The sequence below is a fragment of the Phyllostomus discolor genome, chromosome 4, assembly GCF_004126475.2.
Source record: "Phyllostomus discolor isolate MPI-MPIP mPhyDis1 chromosome 4, mPhyDis1.pri.v3, whole genome shotgun sequence".
NCBI lineage: Eukaryota > Metazoa > Chordata > Mammalia > Chiroptera > Phyllostomidae > Phyllostomus > Phyllostomus discolor.
Genome location: NC_040906.2, coordinates 53,266,450 through 53,288,251, shown reverse-complemented (window position 1 = coordinate 53,288,251; position 21,802 = coordinate 53,266,450). Strand labels below are relative to the sequence as shown.

The following is a 21,802-nucleotide window of genomic DNA, read 5'->3' as shown; positions in this document are numbered from 1 at the left end:
ACATTTCCCAGATTTCAGTTAAGTGTGGTCATCAATGCAATGAATTGCAAGCAGTAGTATTAAGTAGGACTTTCAGAAACTCTTTTTGAAAGAGAGAAGGCGCACCCTTCTTTTCCCCCCTCCATTCCTATTACCTAGCCTGAAGCAGAGATGGTTACAACTATAAAAGCTGTGTTGGACAATGAGGTGAAGTTAGGGATGGAAGCCACCAGCAGAGAATGGCAGAGCAGGAAATTAAGTGCCTGGTTACTGATGATACCATGGAAGTACCAAACCAGCCTTCTGCTGCTGATTATATAAGAAACAAATGTCTATCTTGTTCAAACCAAACAATATCCTCTCCACAACACCAGTCCAGAATTAGTGTGCCTGTCACTTCCCCTAGGAGATGGAGTTGCTTTACGACAATTTGCGTAGTTTTTTTTAACTTTCCGCTAACCAAAGATTTGAGCTCCACTTTATTCATGGCTCTGTGCCAGACACAGGATTCCAGAAGAGGCAGGCATAACTCTTAGAATCAATGGTCTTATTCTAGAGGAAGAGATAAAATACAGACATAAATAATTATAATTCATGGCATGATGAGAAGTGCTGGGAGAAAGGTTCAGATAACACTCAGCGCAGATGAGGAAAAGCCCTGTGCAGGGAGGTGCGTGCATGCTCCAACATGTGGGTCTGCAGGGAGGGTGCGCCTGACACAGGCACAAACCTGAACTGGCACAGAAGCAGGAAAGTGTGAGGCATGCCCAAGGAAGAGCCACATTCTTCATCCGGTGTCACTAACACATGCCTGCAATTTACGAAGACCATGCCTGAGGCAGATTCCCTTTTATGAGAAGTACAAAAACAAATCTGCAAGACCATGGCACCCTGTAGAGCCACCAAGTGCCTCCAGGGAGTTGACTCACTTCGCCAGACACTGACAGAGCACCGGCTATCCAGGGAGAGCTTCTCCCAGTGCAAGAGGATACAGGAGGTAAATGACAATAAAAAAGAGCTTCTCACAATCCATAAAGCCTCTCTAATTTTAAACAAATGTCATCAAACATTTTCCATATTTTAAAAAACACCTGGAGGAAGTACTTCACCAATATTCTATTAAACTGGAAGAAATGTTTCCAAGAGGTATATTTTGAAATTTAATAAAGTACACAATGCAAATGTATTTCTCCTTTTCCTCTTATAATTGATCAATTTTTTTTATTAAATTGAGTAAGTGTTCAATAAAGGTTCCATAATCAAGAGAGTAAAGCATGTGGAAATAATAGAACACTAGAGTTCGGCGTGCAAAATCCAGAGCCAAAACTCCTACCCTGCCTCAGTTTACTCATTTGTAAAACAGAGATAGCAATGGTATTTACCTTCTTGGACTGTCACAAGCATTAAACTCTACAGTTATGGTGATTATATCAAGAGGCTGTAGTAAGTTTTAGGAAAATGTCAGCTCTTAGCACCAGTATTACTCCTCCCTGCGTCTTTATTCACTCCCTATCAGCCAAGATGGGCTCTCAATGAGAAACTTTCCACATGTGAGACTGGACAGTTCCTTGTAGTGTGGAAGTGCACTGTGTCTTGCAGTTGGTTTACCATCCTTGTCCTCTGCCTTCTAAATGCCAGGAGTGATACTCAGGCATCGTAATAACAACAACAGAAAAAAAATGCCACTACCCGTTTCCAGATGCTCTCTAAGGGCTCTCTACCAGCTAGGAATCAATGAACCAAACCAAAGAAAACATCACATGCCATGCCCACACGGTCAATTAGCTACAAGTTTCAGACAAGAGGATTCAAGAAAATACCATTAAGTATTTATAAATGTAAATAACGTGTACATTGAAAAGATACTTCTAATGCTCCCACAAATAAAGGATAACTAATAAAACAAATAATAGAATATTAAAAAGTGCAACAAATAAAAAGATTTTTCTACATTCCATGGTGACTCTCTCGACTTCTGGTTACCTTGAGGTCCAAAAGTTTAGTTCTACCCTCATCACCTGTCACTCAGATAATTAGAGTAATTTCCTAATATACGGGTTGATCTGCTTTTCCTCATTGCAGCAAGCATTACCTTTATTAAATGGAAGTCTGATCATTTCACTTTCCAGCTCATATTTCTTCAAAGGCACCAAACTTCTTAGCTTGACATACGAAATCCTCCACAGTCTGACCAGAGTCCCCTCTCCCAACTCCACCTCCTGCTCACACGCCCTCCCTCAGAACGAAGTGCAAACGCCAAACCTGCGCAGTGTTTCTTGGCTCTTGGCTCCCTCAGGCCTACATGACTTCATGCTCTTTCCCAAACTTCATTCATAACAATGCTCACTTCGCAGCACAATGCTTCCATACATGTCTTATTCATCTCTGAGCCCCCAGTCCTCCCATCATCCTAGGCTCTCAGTAGATGTTTGTAGATAAATACATCAGTGAGAAGATGTACTGTAATTTTTAGCAAAACCTAGCTTGACAGCTTTCTTTCCTGTTGAACTCCTCACTGCCCTTTCCACAACTTCATGAAATAAGGAACAAAAAAAAGGGTGTGCCTTCTCTCTTTCAAAAAGACTTCCTGTAAGTCCTACATAACACACCTGCTTGTATTTCATCTTTTTGCCAGGCACATTTAACTGAATACATAGCCTTTTAACTTCTTTCATGAAATAAGAGGGGGAAAAAACCATCGTGGACTGTGATTCTTACATGCTCTGCCTAAAACTTCTCACAAAGCCAAGTATTCATCTTAAATGTACTCTTCCTTCCAGCCATCCTTCCCCTTGCCCAGAGGACACACCCAAGTCCCACTTAAACCGATTCACCCATCATTCTTGTTCCCAGACTTACAGAGACATCCTCAGTAACCCTGCATAGGACCAAGTATGCAGGGAGCATGTGCAGGGCACATGAAACAGAAACACGAAGTTCATGAAGAAGTTTGAGATTTTCTGTAACATGACATTTGGGATCTGTGCTTTCAAGACCTGAGAGGGGCAGGATGTATAAAGGCAGATGTTAAGGCCTGTCTTCTAATGCTCCCTTGTCTAATAATTTCATCTCCTAAAAAAAAAAACAAAACTGTGTTTCTCCCCCCAGCAAATTCTATGGATAGAGAATTTCACAAGTGGTTCCTGTATTTCAAAAGACCACAGCAGAGTGGCTGCCCTGCCGCCCTGACCTAACCAAGAGCTGGTCAACTATTAATGATTTAACACCAGGTTCCCTGTGGGTCCAAATGTGTACTGTATGTTCACAATGTCCTTTAAATATTCCCAGAAACCCATAAATTACTAATGCCCATTGTACAATCCAGGAAACTGAAGCTCAGAGGGGCAAGTGGCTCAATGGTACACATCTGAAAAGTGTCAGGCTACATCTTAAGCTCCAATACCAGGGAGTGCCCCAGCACCAAAAAGGTTCACCCATAGGCTAACTGTGTCAGGGTAGGTAGATCCTTGAGGCTGAGGTTCCTTGGGCAGGTGAAGAAGGAGAAGGCGCAGTGGGGGCATGGCCAGGGTTTCTGTAATAGTAGGAAGAGCCCAAAGTTAGGCTTGGCAGGCAGAGATTTATATCACTGGCTTTAGCTCATTCCCACAATTTAAACTACCTTCTATACCTTCAAGAAAACTAAGAAGTTTCTCTTTATATAATGTGAATAATTTTAGCACAGCATTTTTGCAAATTTTCAATATATGAACACTTCAAAGGTTATTAAAGATGCCAAATATTCCCAATATCAACCTTCCTATAATACCAATCTCCTGAGTATCCTGCGTCCTTCAGAATATTCAATGGCAGGTGTGAGGGCATGGGAGATCATTGTATAATGTTCCTGCTCACTTGCTTCACTGGGGACCAAGACATAATAAAATCATGGATGCAGAGAATTTTCAATTACAGGGATTCTAAAAAGTAACAATATTTTAGCTGTATATTTTTATGGTATTTTAAAACTGCAATCAGGCTTTACAGGCTAATGCAATCAATATACCCCATAATTTTTATAAGTTCCCTCTAGAGTACTCAAAGTATCCTTTCAATCTACTTCTAGCTAAAAGCCAAATTGTTTCATTTTTTTATTATACCTTCATTCAGTTTGAGCTTAGAAAAAATAAAACATTTCAAAACGTAAAAGCTTATCCTAGAGTGAGTTTCATCATTATTGCCCCCCCCCATCTACCTTAATGTCACTGTGTACACACTTACTTACTGTGCCGTTTACCTAGATCATTCTTTCCAACGGGCTGCCCTCCCCCAACCTACAACTAGCTTAGGAGTTCTCATTTGTAAGAGTGAAGGTGGCAGGGAGGGAATGAGATGAGCAGGAGAAAATCTCTAAGTTGTCATCAATAAGGTAAGGAAATAGCCTTTAATCTAAGAGTAGAATTTACTGATTTAGTCATTTATTTACAAAATTGATGAAAATTGTTAACAAGGAGTTAATTGATTTCAGTCACCTGATTACCACAGTTAATTAAACACACTGACTTAACCTTCTTTGAAAACATCAACTAATCATTTCCCAGATGTCAAGGGGTAAATCATCAAATAGAAAATAAACCTCTGTCCTCCTCTTTAAGGGAGATTTCTTGAGTGTGTTTTCTTTGCAGATTCCACTCCAGCAATGAGCCGAGTTTGGAGAAACTTTTTTCTTATAAGGCCACACATAAAGAGCTTCCAGAGTTTTTACCTCCATTATAATAAAACAAAAATTAAGCTTTGCAAAGCTTACCATCCATGTCATTTGAATTTCTTCAAAAAATAAGCTAGGAACACTTCTTGAATGAAAATGAACAGCCTGACTGGCATGGCTCAGTGGGTTGAGCATCATTCCACAAAGCCAAGGGTCACTGGTTCAATTCCCAGGTAGAAAACATGCCTGGATTGTGGGCCAGGTCCCCAGTTGGGGCGTGCAAGAGGCAAGAGGCAACCAATCAAGGTTTTTCTCACATATCGATGTTCCTCTCCCTCTCTTACTCCTTCCCTTCTTCTCTCTCTATAATAAATAATAAAAATAAATTTAAATGAACAGACAAAGGTAATTGAGACTTTCATATGAGAAGTGAGTTTTAAGAAAAAGAACTTAAAACCTACTATTGATAGGGTATGACTACAAATGGATAGTATAAATGAATTTGAGGGAGGTTGTTGAACTGGTGATGGTCATAGACATATATACAGGTATTAAATTTTCTAGAACTACACACATATAGAGTCAATTTTAGTCTATATTATTAATTTTAAAATAAAAATAAAACATAGAATGCCCACCCCTATGAGAACTATAAATCTTATTCCCTTTTTCACAGATAGGAAAAATAAGGCCAACCACTTGCCCCCACCTCAAAAGGGGGAAGATTGTCCTAAGAAAACCAGCCCTGTTACAGAAAATTGGAAAGAATACATCCTATGTGTGTTGTGTAGATCCAGTTCTCAATTAGTGTTAAGCTAATGAAAAAGTTCATTTGTTTTTTTCCCACACAATGGCTCTAGTAGTGCTTAGTTGTCTTTAACTTCATTCAAAACAATTGTTAGATTGTATTGTGTCAGCTGTCACATTAGCACGCATTTTTTTAAAAAGAAACTTACAAAATTGGTGAATTTTTGTGTAGCCATTTTAATATTGAAGATGGAAAAAATAACGCAACATTTTCAGTGTATTATGCTTTATTATTTCAAGAAGGGTAAAAACACAAATGAAGCCCTGGCTGGTGTAGCTCAGTGGATTGAGCATGGGCTGTGAACCAAAGTGTCACAGGTTCGATTCCCAGTCAAGGTACATGCCTGGGTTGCAGGGCATGACCCCCAGCAACCGCACATTGATGTTTCTCTCTCTCTTTCTCTCTCTCTCTCCCCTCCCTCCCTCCCTTCCCTCTCTAAAAATAAATAAATAAAATCTTAAGGAAAAAAGCTCTATAAAAAAACACAAATGAAATGGAAAGAAAAGATTTGTGCGGTGTATGGAGAATGCTCTGACTGATCAAATGTATCAAAAGTGGCTTGCAAAGTTTCTTGGTACTATTGACATTTTGGCCAAATAATCCTTTGCTGTGGGGCTTTCCTACTCATTGGAAGATGTTTAGCAGCACCCTGACCTTTAACCACTAGAAGCCAATAGGTGAAAATAGCCAACATACTCAAAACATCCAAATCAATAAAGTTATTGGTGAAAATGAAAACTGTGTCTTTTATTTCATGGGAAAAAACTAAATGTACTTTTTGGCCAACCCAATAGATCCAATGTTTCTCTGCAAGAAAAATAGAGCCAATTGTCTTTGATCTACTAATGAACCCATCATGCACCCAGTCTCTGGAGGGAACCAAAGTCCCAGGTCACTGTGACAAATCACTCTTAGAACTCCTAAAGGGAAAGAGTACAAGGGCCTTAATAAAATGCCTTTCCTCTTCCCTTCCTTTTCTCACTCCTTCAATCAAAGCAAAATGCTTGAAAAATAAATCTGGATTACAGTGGGATTTTGTTGCTCATATTCACAATCAGCAACAACTGTTAAAGACTTCTTTGATTTCCCTCGAAGGGAAGTGAAAGTGTTAAATGCAGTATGCATCCTTCTTAGCTCAAGTCCTACTTAGCTCAAGTCCCATGTTTTCGCCTGTCTGCGATGCTGGGTTTAATTATTTACAACAAGAGGCAACTAGCTTTTGCTGTCTTCCAGTTAGTAGGTTCAATTTTTAAACTGTGCATTTTGTCTTTCACTAGAATCTCAGCTTCCAATGATTACTTAGCAAATTCTTTCAACACCTCACTGCACCAAATATTAAGGAAGAAGTAAATTTTTATGTCAGAAGTGAACTGGAAAAAATATCAGAGTTTTAGTACATAAAAATTAACTGTTTAGCAATTGACTTGGGACATGTGTGTTTTACTTTGTTCGTTTGCAAATTATTTTTTTGTTGACACTAACCAAGGAAAAAATAGGATTTCTATTAATAGTCATCAGTACACTCTGGAAAAGTTATATCTTCCATGTACATTAAATCTAAAAGCCTCCTCTCAATCTTTCCTGGCACTAATGAATCCCTAAGGAATAACCAAATCTTGCAACTTCATGGATTTTAGTGTCAACCTCTCCTTTTGTTCAAACAATCCTATTTCAGCTGAGCTAACTAGAGAGAGGAGACCCATACTAGAAGGAAAGAAGTTCTATCTGTGAGGTCTGTATGACAGATTCACAATAGAAACCCTCCAAAAGGCCATCCTAAGAAAAACACAAGAAATAATACCTTTTCCCGCCTTACCCCCTCCCCAGAAAAGGTGACTTAGGCCAAACAATTAAAAGATGAAGCTGACTCCCTTTCAAGGTTACCTCTCACCTTCTGGTAGCTTCTTCACTTCTTTCATCTCTCATGAAAACATACCAGTTTTGGCCCTGGCCAGCGTGGCCCAGTTGGCTGAAGCACCATCCCATTCCCGTACACCAAAATGTTGTGGGTTCGATTCCAGGTCAGGGCACATACCTAGGTGGCAGGTTCCATACCCAGTTGGGGCATGTACAAAAGGGAACAAATCATTGTTTCTCTCTCTATCTTCCTTCCTCCCTCTCTCCCCTCTCTCCCTCCCCTTCTTCTTCCCTCCTTTCCTCCCTTCCTCTCTCTCTAAGAGCAATGAAGAAAACTAAATAGTGATGGGGAAAAAATACAATAAAGATTCAATTAAAAAAAATCAAAATAAAAGCAATGAAAAAATGTTCTTGGTTGAAATTAAAAAAGAATTGGGGGATCTCATTCTTTCTGAACCTCACTCTGGCAAGTTTCTACCAGGGTAAACACTTCTGCACTTTAATCAGAGTGTTGGGGGAAACAAACTTTAGAGTAATGTCTTACTCTAAAGTACTGGCTCAAATGGTGGCAGAGCAGACATCTTTGGTGAGGGTGAGAGATGCTTGGAGCCCAGGAGACCTTTTAGCACATCCAGCCCATAGGTAAATGCCTTCCCCATCTCTACAAGAGCAGCCTCCTCAGACATGAAGAGATTCAGTTCTCACTTGGTTGTTGATTACTCTCTCCTAGGACTTTGAATGGGAGAACTTAATGGAAAAAATGGAATTTTTTCCATTAATACTAAACAACAACCTTTAAAAATCATTGCCATCCCTAATGGGAAGTTAGGGTAGAACTCTGACTGGGTAAGGGATCTTTTGAACTAAAAGATGTAATTACAGAGAAGACATTACCACATAAGGAACGGTAACATAAGAGAAAGCCAGCAGACAGGAATAGGTCAGCACCTGAAGAGTGTAGAGGCAAAACCCAGTTAAAATAGAAATGTCTCTCCTAAACAATAAGCTGTTTTGGACAGGCCTGTGTCACAGGAACCTCTCTATCCTTTGTTGCACCTAGCTGCATCACGTCTGGAGCATGAGAGGTCTCCATCAATAGGTATTGAATGAATGAATGAATGAATGAATGAATGCCAAAAGTAGCACAAAACATCCAAAAGTTGGGTTGCAAAGGTACCAATCTCTAAAATGAGGTCACCTTATGGCAATATGAGCCTCACTAAATGGGGCTCTGTTTGCACACAGAGGAACTATCTTCCACTTTCTCCTGCCTATTATCCACAGTGATAACACAGAATAAGGGTTCTGGGTTCAAATCTTGATTCACCACTTAATAACTGTATGGCTTTGGGCAAATTACCTCACCTGTCTTTACCTTGGTCCTTTATCTACAGTATTTGGACTGTTAATAAAGAAGCAGGTAAACTAATACCTGTAAAACACTTAGGACAGTGTCAGGCACATAGAAAGCACTTGAAAAAATTTTGCCAGAATTATCCTAACTCATTCCATCCACTTCTCAACCTATACATGCATGTAAATGAGTTATTCATCTGCCTCTAGGCTATCTGCTTGTGGTTGCAGATGGAGTCCTTGAAAGAATAGGATCTAAAATGGGAAGGATTGTGCCCAGTAGCCATGGGCGTTTTTCAACAGTTTCGGGCCCTCTTTGGTTAGGCCCTTTTTCCTTCATTCATCAGGAACAAGATCCATGAATGTTCTGATGTGACATGTAATGTTCTTCCCATCGCAGTCCGTGCTACCTCCCTGAATGGGAAAACCACTCCCCTCCTCAAACAGGGCTTTTTGTCTGAACAAGGCTGTTTTCACTGAGCTGTGGTCTCAGACAGCTTTCCTTTGTGTTCTGTTTAAACACAGAATGACAGTCCACTAACATAACTTCTGAAAACTGGTTTATCTTTTTGTAAAAGCGATGGCATCAAATCTGTGCCAAAAATAGCAAAATGACCCATTCTATATGTACAGGGGATTCTCAGAGGGTAACCAGGTGCCTGGGATGGAAGTGAAAAAGACTGCAGAATCAGCCACTCTCAGATGCATTTAGAATCAGCAGTAGTTGGGTGACAGCGAGGCCGAGGGTAGGGGAGAGTCAAATGAAGAGAAGCAGCGTTGCTAAGCCACTTGTTTTGATAGAGACTGCAATGTTCCTTTTTCTCCATCAGATCTTGATGGGGCCTCCAGGAGCCTGGGGGGATGAAGGGCTGGCAATACAAAGGACAGGGTGATAAGCTGAGAAAGCACCTTCTTAGCCTTAGCATCCCTGGTGGCATCTGTCTACGCATTCTGCTTACATGTACCAGGGTGAGCAAAAGTAGATTTACAGTTATTCACATGGAAAAAGACATGCAGGTTATGATCATTACAATAGCTTTTTTAATACAAAATAATGTCACAATGGCACAGTGCACTTGCTTTTGTCCACCCCTGAAATTATTTAGCCTCATTCTGGATACTGGGGATAAAGCAATGGGAAAAAAGGATAAAAATTGCTTCCATGTTGAAATTTTCATCACAGGGATGGAAAGACAAAGTTAATAAATAAACAAAATGGAATGGAGAATGTAAATCAGTAAAGAATCAGAGAAGGACACACTGAGAAGATGACCTGTAGAAGCCAAGGAGCAAGTAATGCACAATCTGAGACAGGAAGAAAGAAAGTTAGTACAAAGGCATTGAAGGTTTCACTGCATTGGGGGAAAGGCAAGGATATCACCGAGCCTACAGCATTGTGAGTGGAGGAAGGAAAGAGGTAAGGGAGGTGATATGGAGGTCAGTTGGTTACAGTCCTGTGGACCATTGTAAGGACCTGGACTCTGAGCCTTTTTAAGATGGGAAGCCAGCGTAGACCCACCCAGTGTCTTCTTCAGGGACTGTCTACTTGCACTCAGCCCCTTTGAAGTGCACCCAAGTATAGAAAGGCACCTTCTCAAGACAGGCCACACCTAGCAACTAAGGAAGGCCTGACACAGAACACTCTCATAGCCAACTCTTGCTCCAGAGACCCTCACTAGGTCAACTGAGGCTTTGCCATAGGTCAATTTCTTCCACCCATCTCTGCTTTCTCCCTTTCCTTCATGAACGTTAATCTTAATTAATATCTTGCACTCCAAAATCCATCTCAATGTCTATTGCTGGACAACCCAACTTGTATGTGACAGAAACCAATTGAGTTTTTGAGCAGAGGAGTGACATGATATGACTGATGTTCTAAAAGGGTACTGAAGGTCAATAGAAGGGCCCTCCCTGACTGGTGTGGTGCAGTTGGTCGGGCATCATTCCACGAAGCAAGAAGTCACGAGTTTGATTCCATCAGGGTACATGCCTGGTTCGAAAATTCAGTCCTGGGTTGGGGTGTGTATGACAGGCAACTGATTGGTGTTTCATTCTCACATCAATATTTCTCCCTTTCTCTTTCTCCCTCCTTTCTCCTCTCTCTAAAAATAAATAAATAAAATCTGGAAGGAAGGAAGGATTAGTTCATTAGTTACTTAGTTGCAGGGTAATCAATCACTATTGGACAGCCAGGAGGATATGTCAAATAAGCAGCTGCATATTGGACCTGCATTTCAGGGTAGTGGTATGGATTATACTTATAAATTTGGAAGGTGTCAGTATATAGATGGTATTTAAAGCCATGAGTGGATGAGGCTACCAAAGAAGTAGTATAGATAGAGATGAAAAGTAGTCTAGGAGATGGATAGGAATGAGTATCAGCTGCCAAAGAGAAACCAGTAAGGAAGGAAGGCAACCAGGAGAATGTGCTTTCCAAGAAGCCAAAATAAGTGTTTAATGGGAGAAGGTGGAACACATCATGTCCTATGCTGCTGAACAGTTAAATAAGTCAAAAACTGAGAAAAGATCTCATTGGGTTTAACAACATAGAGGTCATCAGTGATCATGGCAAAAGAAATATCTGTCAAGGGGTTATGGACTTGAATGGCATGATTTGAGAAAAATTGATAGAGAGAAATCACAGTGGATATAGATAAAAATGCCAAGGAATTTTGCTAGAAAGAAGAACAGAGAAACTAGCGTAATAACCAGAGGGAATGTGGGGTCAAGAGATGATTTTGTAAGACAGGAGACAATTAGTATAGGCCAACATGCAAGTGATGATGTCTGAGTTATGGGTGTTTGTAGAGTTCTCTTCTGATTGCTTCTATTTTCACATTTGTAAGGACCACTGTCACCTAAGCAGGTGGTATTGGAGGTTTGGAGAAAAAAGATGATGTAAGAAAGTAGGACAGTGGCCCCGCTGGGCAACAGGTCTTAAAGTTTAGTTTCAGGAATTTAAGGTGAAATGAGTCAGCATAATCTTGTCTTTTTCCCCTGCCATCCCATGTTTAGCTACAGCGATGCACATGTGGATAATTCATGTAGATTCAACCATCACTAGGCTTTTGCAGAGCACAACAGAGCAAGGTCAAGGGCCAGAATGCTGAGGGCATAGGCAAGGAAGTGATGCTAATGGTGGGCCATAAAATATAAGCTGGGAAGAGGTGGTAGGATCAACAGACTGTAAGTCTCAGGGGAGTCATTGAAGAGTTGGGTTTAGAATATAAAGGAAATGAGCTACAAGGTTTTCCAGTGCACACACTGCAGCCATGGAATACACAGGCTGCTTGAGATGCAGATGACCTCTGTTGGGGATGCTCTGAGACGAATCCCTGACTTGGACGAAAAAGGATTAGAAGAACAATAGTTGTTCAGCTCAAAGAATCTAAGGTTCTTCCATGGGAGGAAGGGTCCAGGGAAAGAGCAAAAAACACAATTAAGACACAAACAGTGGCTAAAGAAAAGGACTGTCATCTTGGCCAGGAAAGGAGATGGTCAGGAGTGTGGCCAATACTTCATATCACCCTCAGATGGAAAAGAGTAGTTTTCCTTGTCATTGCAACTACCTTGTAATTTCCCCATTCAAAAGAAAGAACAGATTGAACAAAGTATACTTGACTGCCACTGGAAGGAATCTTCCATGGCAAGTTCATCTCTGAGTTTCATCTTACCAAAGTAAAGATGGTCTGGCTGTGTGGTTCAGTGGATTGAGTACCAGCCTGTGAACCAAGAGATTACCAGTTTCATTCCCTGTCAGGGCACATGCCTGAGCTGCAGGCCAGGTCCTCAGTTGGGGGTGTACAAGAGGCAACTAATCAATGTTTCTCTCACACATCCATGTTTCTCTCCCTCTTCCTTCCTCCCTCCTTCTCTCTCTAAAAGTAAATAAAATGTATTAAAAAATAAAATATAAATATAAAAATGATAGGTTACCTATATCAATTGTTCCCAAATTGTGTGACCCCCCAGAATTCCCTGGAAACTCTCTTTTGAAAAGTCCCATACTCCTTCCCTGGCTGGTGTGGCTCAGTGAATTGAGTGCTGGCCTGCGAACAGAAGGTTGCTGGTTTGATTCCTCATCAGATCACATGCCTGTGCTGTGGGCCAGGTCCCCAGTGCAGGCCATGCGAGAGGCAACCTCGAGAGAGAGAGAGTTGTTTCTCTCTCTCTCTCTCTCTCTCTTTCTCCTTCCCTTCCCTTTCTCTCTAAAACTAAGTAAATAAAATATTTTTTAAAAAATCCCATACTCTTGATTTTGTAAGTGTAGGTTTTGGCCTAAGAATCTATATATACTATTTACAGCTAACCAGGTAATTTTGATGATATGCCAAGTTTGGGGAGCTAGCTGGCTTCTATCTAGGGTCCTTAGCGATTATAATATTCTATACATTTTGATGATAGAATGTTTTTGAGAACATAACTGAAGTCTTGTCAAAGTTGAATTGGCCCTAACTTAAAAAAAAAAAAAGTAGCCCCATTTTTCCTGGCAGCTATATGACAATATGGAAAGCCAGACTGAAAACAAAACTGAAACCTAGAGGGCAGTAGAGTCAAGAAAAACACAAAGAAAGAGAACTGGAGCCCTGACTGCACCTCACCTGAACCCTTCCTGCCTCAGAAGTTTTTACTTACATGAGCCAATAAATACCCTTTATTGTTTAAGCCAGTTTGCAGTGGGTTTTCTATTTCATGTTTCTTTCAACAAAAAGTACCCTCTCCACCCTTTCCCACATCAAAATTAAATCAGTGTGGAAGTACACATAGGACTTTCTCTTTTTCAGTAAGATTAAAATGTAGGTAAGATTGACATATTTCAGATAAAAGACTTTTATTCTTAAAGCTAACTTTATCTGAGGATTTACCTATGAAATAAATATTTTTTTAGCCTTTACTTGGAAAAGCTTCTTCTTCTTGTTAATGAGATTAAAAACCAAAGAATTGGGCCCAAAATGACAAGCAAACATCTGACACTATAAGACAGGATGTTTTTATAAAAGAATCCAAGAAAGTCTAGGATAACATAACTCAAAATTGTAGCTACTGTCTCACTCTACTTTTTCAGGTTTCCTCAAAACCCACCGGACCCTCAAAAGTACACATGCTGATACTTAATGTGAATGAGTAAGTAGATCAGTGTGCAAAGGCTTATTTTCGAAGTTACTGAGAATCTTCATGAGTTACTGGCTGACAGCACGTAAACTTAAAGAAACCTCTGGTGTTGCTTACAAACTTGGGTCTCAAAATCTGGACAATAAACAAGCCATTGTATCCATGGTAACAGTGGCTTAACTTTTCAATGAACAGAATGGTAATTGCATTTCCTCCTTTCATTTCTCACTGTTTCCAATAATCTTGGGGGTCAGGCATGACCTGAGGGTTAATGACCAAAAGCTTAGGAATTTCAACATGAAACTTCACATTGTCTAACCTGTCATTTTCTTGGGGAGTCTTAGAGTTCCTTGCATTATGCTTTAGCACTGTCCTAAGTCAAAAGTACTCTAATATACATTATTCTTTTGAAATGATAGTGTTTCTAGTTTCTCAGCACATGCTATTAGAAATAGACTTTAATAAATTAACACAAAATAACCATTGACATAGAGTATATATAGTTGGCTTTTCTAAATTAAACCGTGTATGTGCAAAAGATACCTATCCTACCATATTTGGGGTAAAGTCTCTAGGGTAAATGCTAGGGACTCTTGGATTTTCACCAAGATGTATTCTACCTTCTAGTCTCCAAACCCTTCTCTCTTCTTTCTCTCTACCCCATTTCTTAGCTAAAGTCTAGTGCATGGAAAAGGGACAAAGTTTTAGGGCTATAAACAAGGAAATGGAATAAGTTGGAAAAGGAGAAAAGGCCTTTCTCAGCTGATTTTCTAGAATTTTCTTGTCCATCACAAAGGCCTGCTTCAAATAAGAATCCTTTATGCTACAAATAAACCCTCTACAATTCCTTCTTTTTCCCATTCTCCTTCTCAACTTAAAGCTGTAACCTGATCACATGAACACCATATCTTTTGCCTTAATGTTTCCAATATTTTTCCCCTTCAATTTATTGAGTTATCCCAGGGCTGCCTAATCTTGAGAAATTCCTATAGTTTTTCTTTTTTCAAAATAAAGGCTTTATTTATTTATTTATTTTTAGAGAAAGGGGAAGGGAGAAAGAAGGGGAGAGAAGCATCAATGCACCAGAGAAACACCGGCAGGTTGACCGATTAGCTCTCAAATACCCTCACCTGGGGAACTGGCCCACAACCCAGGCACGTGCCCTGACAGGGAATCAACCCAACAACCTTTGGGACGATGCTCAGCCCACAGAGCCACACCAGTCAGGGCTCCTATATCCTTTCAGGTCTGTCTTCATAAAGCAATGAAATAACATCAGTTTGTTTTATCTGATAAGGTGTTCTAGACACTTGTTTTTGCAGACCAACATCTATTTACCACTCTTTTGGTAAATTTACCTGTTTTCTTCTGGAGTCCATCCTCAGTCCATGACTTCAAGGACCAAGCACATGACCAGATCTAAGCCACGGGCACACTCCATGCCCCTGGATAGAGTGATTGCTTCTCCAGTGACCCAAGCAGAACCCCTAAGATTCAACTAAGAATTTTGCTGGGGACGATTAAGACAAAAACTCTTGCTCTTTCCCAATGAACATGCCATGAAAGGCTGTGGCTCCAAGAGCTATGGACAGTCATCTTATGACACCAAAGGGTACACATCTGAAAACAGAGTGATCTCAGAGCCAGGAGACAGAAAGTGACACCAGATCAGCATAACATAGGCTGGGCCCTGATTTTACAACAGATTGAGCCATATGAAATTGCCAATATTTGACTATTTATAACCTAGAATCACAGCAATCCCATCAGTTTCCACCTAATAGCTCTATCTTTTCAATTATGTGTTCCAATACTCTTCCATTTAGGTTTCAGCTACTTAACTTAAGTTTCTGTCATTTACGGACATGAGTCCAGACTATACACATAAAGTTGTTTTAGCCATTAAACCAGCATGTAAACATACATGAGTGAATCACTGAAAAAACTACTTGTAAAAAATTAAAATTCCATATATATGAAATACATGAAAATATATGAAAAATATATATGAATCCCATATATACATATGTATGTGTGTGTGTGTGTGTGTGTGTATGTGTGTGAAACTGAATTTCCAAAGTAGTAAGTGGCAAAGTCAGGATTCAAACCCAGACCTAACCCCAAATTCTTTCTCCTCCCACTTCATCACACAATGCTGAGATTGTTAAGAAATTGCTTAGGAAACATTTGCACAGGCCCCTCTGGAACATATGAAGCATAAAAGAAATGTCTCATTTCAAAACAACTACCAATTTGATCATTAAGTGCAGCTGAAATGTGTCAAACCTTTTTTGTATTGAATTTATTGGGATGACATTGGTTAATAAGATTATATAGGGTTCAGGTGTGCAATTCTACATGTCAAATCTTTTTAATGTTGGTGAATCCTGACCAGGATTATTAGAAACTAGTGAATGACTATCTGAGACTCTTAAACACAAAGTTTCAATCCCATATAATTGTGAAATCTAGACCCCTCTTTTCATTTCTTATCCTCCTTAAGGAGGATGTAGTATTGATACTACCTACACCCTATTAAGTATCTACATACTGGAGACACTTAGTAAATGTTGGGGAATGCCACAGTGGTGACAATTTTTTTTAACTCATCAAGATGACACAGTTAATATGGTATGATAACCATTTGAGTTATACCAACAAAGGCTCCATCAGACTCATTTTCCCCACTAGAACAGAGCTTCACAATTAGTACCTTTTTAGTTGTCCTGTATCAAGCAGTCATCCATGAAAATCCTTTTCTTCCAATTCAATAAACTTCTGAAAGCACCCTCTACTTTATACGTACCTTGTTCTAGCTACAAGGACTTAACAGAAACTCCAAAGCCAACATTATAATGTGCTTCTATTCACACAGGAAATACATCTAGGTTCTTGATATCATTATTTTAAATGAAGATAAAATTTTTAAGATTTTATTTCCTTATTTTTAGAGAGGGGTTCTGAGGGGAGGGAGATAAAGAAGGAGCAACATTGGTTGCCTCTCTCACAACCCCCTACTGGGGATCTGGCCTGCACAACCCAGGAATCAAACTGGCAGGGTGATGCCCAACCAACGGAGCCACACTGATCAGGGCGATGACAAAAAATTTTAATTAAACATTTTTTGAAACCTGAGTGCTCTCAGAATGCCTGCCTAGAGAACATGGACAGCTATTAACCATGACCTAATAATGATTATCTTGAATAGGCCTAAAAACCTAATCATGTAGCAGCTTGAACTACAAAACCCAGAGATCTTCATAAACTGGCTTCGATGGCCTGAGATTTTGAAAAGCAGACCTGAGGTATGGTACTTGGGAGTCGGAGCATGGTCACAGCACAAGTTCTGGACCCAGCTGAAAGCACCAGGTGGATGGTTGCCTTAATCTACTCTCGTTTTTTCTCTTAGCCCTAGGACAGGTGACTCAGCAAATTTTTGGAGAAGACTTACCAAGGTTATCTTGTCAGCATATTTTGTCTGATCTGATAAGTCAGGACCAACAGAAAAGGAATCTAGAGAATTTCTCAACCACCCAGGCTGGGGATATTCAAAGGACAGGTATATAAACATTATTAAGTGGAAAAACAAAATGAGGAGCAGAGAGTTCAGATTTTAGCTCTACAGGAAGTTATCAGCCCTTAGGCAAGACGCTTAACCTGCCTTTGTTTTTATCCCTTCCAGGCCTCTCCCTTCCCTCCAGCATTTACCTACTTCTAAAATAATGTAAGTAGACCAGTTAAAATCTAAGGTTGGCTCCAGCTGTAATAGTGTAAGTGTCTATGAAAACAGAACAGGCACAAGACTAAAGGGAGTTTAAGCAGATGCCCAATAAAGACAGGAAAAGAAGAATTTCAAGCAGCCAAAGAGAAACCAACTGTTGTGAAATAAAAGTAGCAGCAAGGTATCAGAGATGTGATAAAACTAAAATGTTGCAGGTTTGTTACTGGCCCCACAATATTTTAAACATATAAATGTCACTGGAAGATGGAATTGTCAAAAAGCTGATACTAACTATAAAAAATAAACTAAATCTTTATTGGATGAAAGAATTTAACTTTGTTAAAAATCAATACCATTGTGTCCTAGATGGGTAGCTCAATCCCAGGTCATGATACAGTAAGAATCAGAGGAAGGACAAATCAATGTCTCTCTCTCTCTCTTCCCCTATCTCTCCAAAATCAATAAATAAAATGTATTTAAAAAAAAAATAGATCAATAACACTGTTTCAAAAAATTCAAATCCCATCCTTGGTCCCAGTCTGCGTGGCTCAGTTGGTTGAGCGTCCTCCCACAAAACTTGAGGTCACCTTCGACTTCCCCCACCACGGCACATGCTTGGGCTGCAGGTTTGACCCTGGTCAGGTCTGCCTAGAAAAAGCAACAATCAGTGTTTCTCTCTCTCTCCCTCCCTTTAAATCAATCCTTGGATCCAGGAATTCCTCAAAGAAATGTTAGTGAAAAATAGTTAAAGACTCTCCTATGTTCATTTGGAAACTGGAGATCTGAATAGTAAACAAAAGAATATGTTATTTTAAGTGTTGGCCAATATAATAAGTTGTTGGTCAATATAATTGCTAGTTTATGATCAATGCCTACATGCTAAGCACTTTTATCTGTTTATGTTGATAAAATGTCAAAGAATTAGGTTATCTTATTATCACATCAATTTTGCAGATAAGCAATGTGAGCCATGCAAAATGAAGTGACTTCCCCAGAGTCAAACAGCTAGAATGGCAAAGCCATTTCTGGGCAACTTAACCCTAGAGTACAGGCTTTCCCAAATTTTTTCTTAAAAAGCATTATACAAAAAGAGAAAAATGGAAATAATTTTCAGCTATAGATATACTATAATTTTTAACGACTAAGCATAAAATACTCAGAGTTCTTTTCCAATTTCTCATGATGCAAAGTTTGCAGTAAGATCTTATCTAAAATGTGATGCTAAAATAAGAGCATTTACAATGTAATCATACTTTACTTTGTAAGTCAGAATTGACATAATAAGAATCTAAAAATCTCCTTAACCTTCCACACTGAGGACATTCAGAGAATAAGTATGTAAAAATGATTAATCAGTAAGACTAAGAGTGAAGATACTTAGATTCAGGTCATATTAACCTTGAAAGGACTCCTGGGGAAAAAATACCCACAGTTACAGAACAGCAGGTAGATTATACCTTATGTGGCAAAGACTTGCAAAATGCCCCTCAGCCTCTTTAGTAACCTCACACGTAGATAGTAACTTAGAGAGCATAGCATTTTCAATACAAAAGAAATGAAACAGAGAAACCCAAAGAGAGCCACACTGTGGCAGTTAAATTATAGCCTCTGGAGTCAGAATCTCTTGGATTTGCCTCAGCACCCTGCCATTTTCTAGCAGCGTGACCTTGGGCAAGTTACTTAACTGCTCTGTGCCTTCATGCCTCCTCTCCAAAACAGGGAGAGCAAGAGTACTCACTTCAAAGGGGTATCATGAAGATTAAATGAGTCAGTAAGTGTAAAATGCTTAGAACAAGGCCTGCCACATAGACAAGTTACTGTTTCCATACATATTATATATCTATATATACTTAGAGAAAGGGAGATGGATGGATCTAAACCACCGAGAAGAATAAGTACAGGTGTTTGGTGACTGAGCCACTGATCCGGGAGTGAGAACCTCTGCTCTGGTGATATGGGGGCAACCCAAATGTATCCCAGATGAGTCCGGAGGAGATTTCCTTTTGCCAGGCACTGATGGGAACATACAGTTAACCCAATGGCTACATTTAAGACATGGGGCAGAACCCTGAGGTAGGGGGTGCACACCCTCTGCAATAATAATAAATCCTCTCTCTGTGTTACTGACACTGGGAAAAGGTGTTCAAAGTAAGAATTATTAATGGTCTCCCCCTGCCTTTCCTCCCTTTCCAAAGATTTTTACAAGAGCAGTGGGATTTGTTGGCGTTTCCAAACGTCTTCCCAAGAAGTCTGAAACGGTACTGCTAGGAGTTGCTGTATAATTACTTAGTTGATTCCCTCTAAGGAGCTTACGCTGAGAATTGAGGAAAGCAGATTAACCATTTGAATACATGTCACAGCCCATCCACAAGCCCTCCCCTCTCTCCTCCATAAATGGGGGCTTCTGTATTCCCCACTTGTCAACCCCAATATGTGATCTAGGAAAATCAATTTATTGCTTTGGCTAATCCTACAACAATAGGAGTTTCATTTTCATTGTAGGGCAATTAAGTTGTCCAACGAGAAGGAACAGGAGGGAGCGAGGGGAGCGAATGGATTCTCCTATGTCCACACACACATTAGTCCCCAAGGAGGCAGCAGCGTCCGCTGTCTGTCTGGGGGTCGGTCACGCGGCTGCCTAGCAACGCAAAGCCAAGGGAGAGCTCGCGGGGTTCCCCTGCCTCCTCGTCGCCTGCCCAGCATCCCTGGAGTGTCCGTAGGGCTTGCGATATCCTACCTGCGACGACGCTTCTACCACCTCCCCACTCGCTCTCTCTCTCTCTCTTCTCTCCCTCTCTCTCTCTCTCTCTCTCTCCCTCTCTCTCTCTCTCTCTCTCTCTCTCTCTGTCTCTCTCTCTGTCTCTCTCTCTCCCCCCCTCCCCCTCTCTCTCAATCGTCCCCTCTCTCTCTGTCCTCCTTCTCTCCATTATCTTTCCTACTTGCATGTCTTCTCTCGCCTCTTCCCCTCTTACTGTTTTTATTCTCTCCACTTCTTCCTCCCTTTCTCCTAGTGCTTCTGTAAAAAAAAAAAAAAAAAAAAAAAACCATAAACTGTCCGATAACTTGAGAAAAGTTTAAGACGCTCAAACCAGAAGCTTTCTCCATTCGAGCCCTCAAAACTCTGGCCGCGGAGAGACGCCCCATTCATCAACACAAAAGCCCCCACCACCCGTTTGGAAAGGAAAACCCTTCAAGAAAATGCTCCAGTATTATCAGCCGAACTCTCAGCCAATCCCACCTCCCGGCCTTATCTTGGCTTGTAAATAACCTATATCAAGATGCGGTCTCTTGGGGGTCACTGCGGGACCAAGTTTCGCTGGTGAAACCCGGGCGGGGGTGCTCTAGCCCGCAGCCTGGGCGCGCGAACGGATCTCCCGGGCGGGACGCTGCAGGTGGAAAGCCGCACGCAGCGGCGCCAAGAACCGCTCCGCCCGGAATGGAATAAATCCGTGGCGAGAGCAAGCCGCGCACTCGTGAGGGCCGGGGACCTCCACCCTCTGGGGTCCAACCGCAAAGTCCTTTCCATAAGGGCCAGGACAAATTCCCACAGGAACAAAGACGGGGTCCCCGTGGGGTGCACTGTCACCAAAACCGGCAGGGCTGCTTTCTCAAGTTTGTATTGCTCAGTTCCAAGGCAGGCAAAGGAGGGGCGCTCCCACTCGCCCCTCACTGGGCAACCTGAGCGCCCCACGGGGAACCGCTGCGGCGCCGCCGCGGGGTCCTCGCTCCTGCCCGGCCTCGCTCCCCTCCTCCCGCCTGCCACGGCCAGGGAAGTCCGGCTCTCCGAGCCGAGCTCCACCCGGCTGGTGCTTACCTTGGCCACTGGCAGGCACTAGGCGGGCCGCGAAAGCCAACAGCAGCGTGCACGCCACTGTCGCCGCCCCGCGCTCCATCCCGCCGACGGCCCTGGGCCACTGCCTCGCCGTTCCTTCCCCGGGAGGTGGGCGCGCGTCTCACACCGCAGGAGCAGCAGCAGCAGAAGCGGAAGCAGCAGCAGAAGCAGCGCCTCCGTTCGCTAGCGCTCGGTTAGACCCGCACCTCGGCGGGCTCCTGGGGCAGAAAGCTGGCCCGCCCAAGGCGTCCCGTTTTTGTACCGGCGCCAGTCCCCACCCTCCAGACCGAGCATAAAGCCCTTTAGACCCCACGGCCCCGGAACTAGCATGCGGGAATCCAGCAGAGCAGGCCCCCTGCCGCCCGGCCCGCCCCTTACACTTTGCAGCGTTGGAAGAAGTGGGGACTCGAACACACGCTCACACAATCACACACGTACTCATACAGTCTGACACTCACACAGTCGCGCACACTCCTCACTGTCAAAAAGTCTCAC

The 21,802-nt window shown here is 41.5% G+C and overlaps 1 protein-coding gene across 1 annotated transcript in view; it reads right to left on the bottom strand.

Moving 5' to 3' along the window:
• The window catches only part of LRP2 (LDL receptor related protein 2), a 199,470-nt gene extending 177,914 nt beyond the window's left edge, over nt 1-21,556 (bottom strand). Inside the window, exon 1 of the mRNA XM_036023343.1 lies at nt 21,290-21,556. Within this exon, the coding sequence (XP_035879236.1) occupies nt 21,290-21,368 (79 nt within the window). The 5' untranslated portion in view covers nt 21,369-21,556. The remainder of the gene's footprint in view (nt 1-21,289) is intronic.
• Between the last annotated feature and the right edge of the window lie 246 nt (nt 21,557-21,802).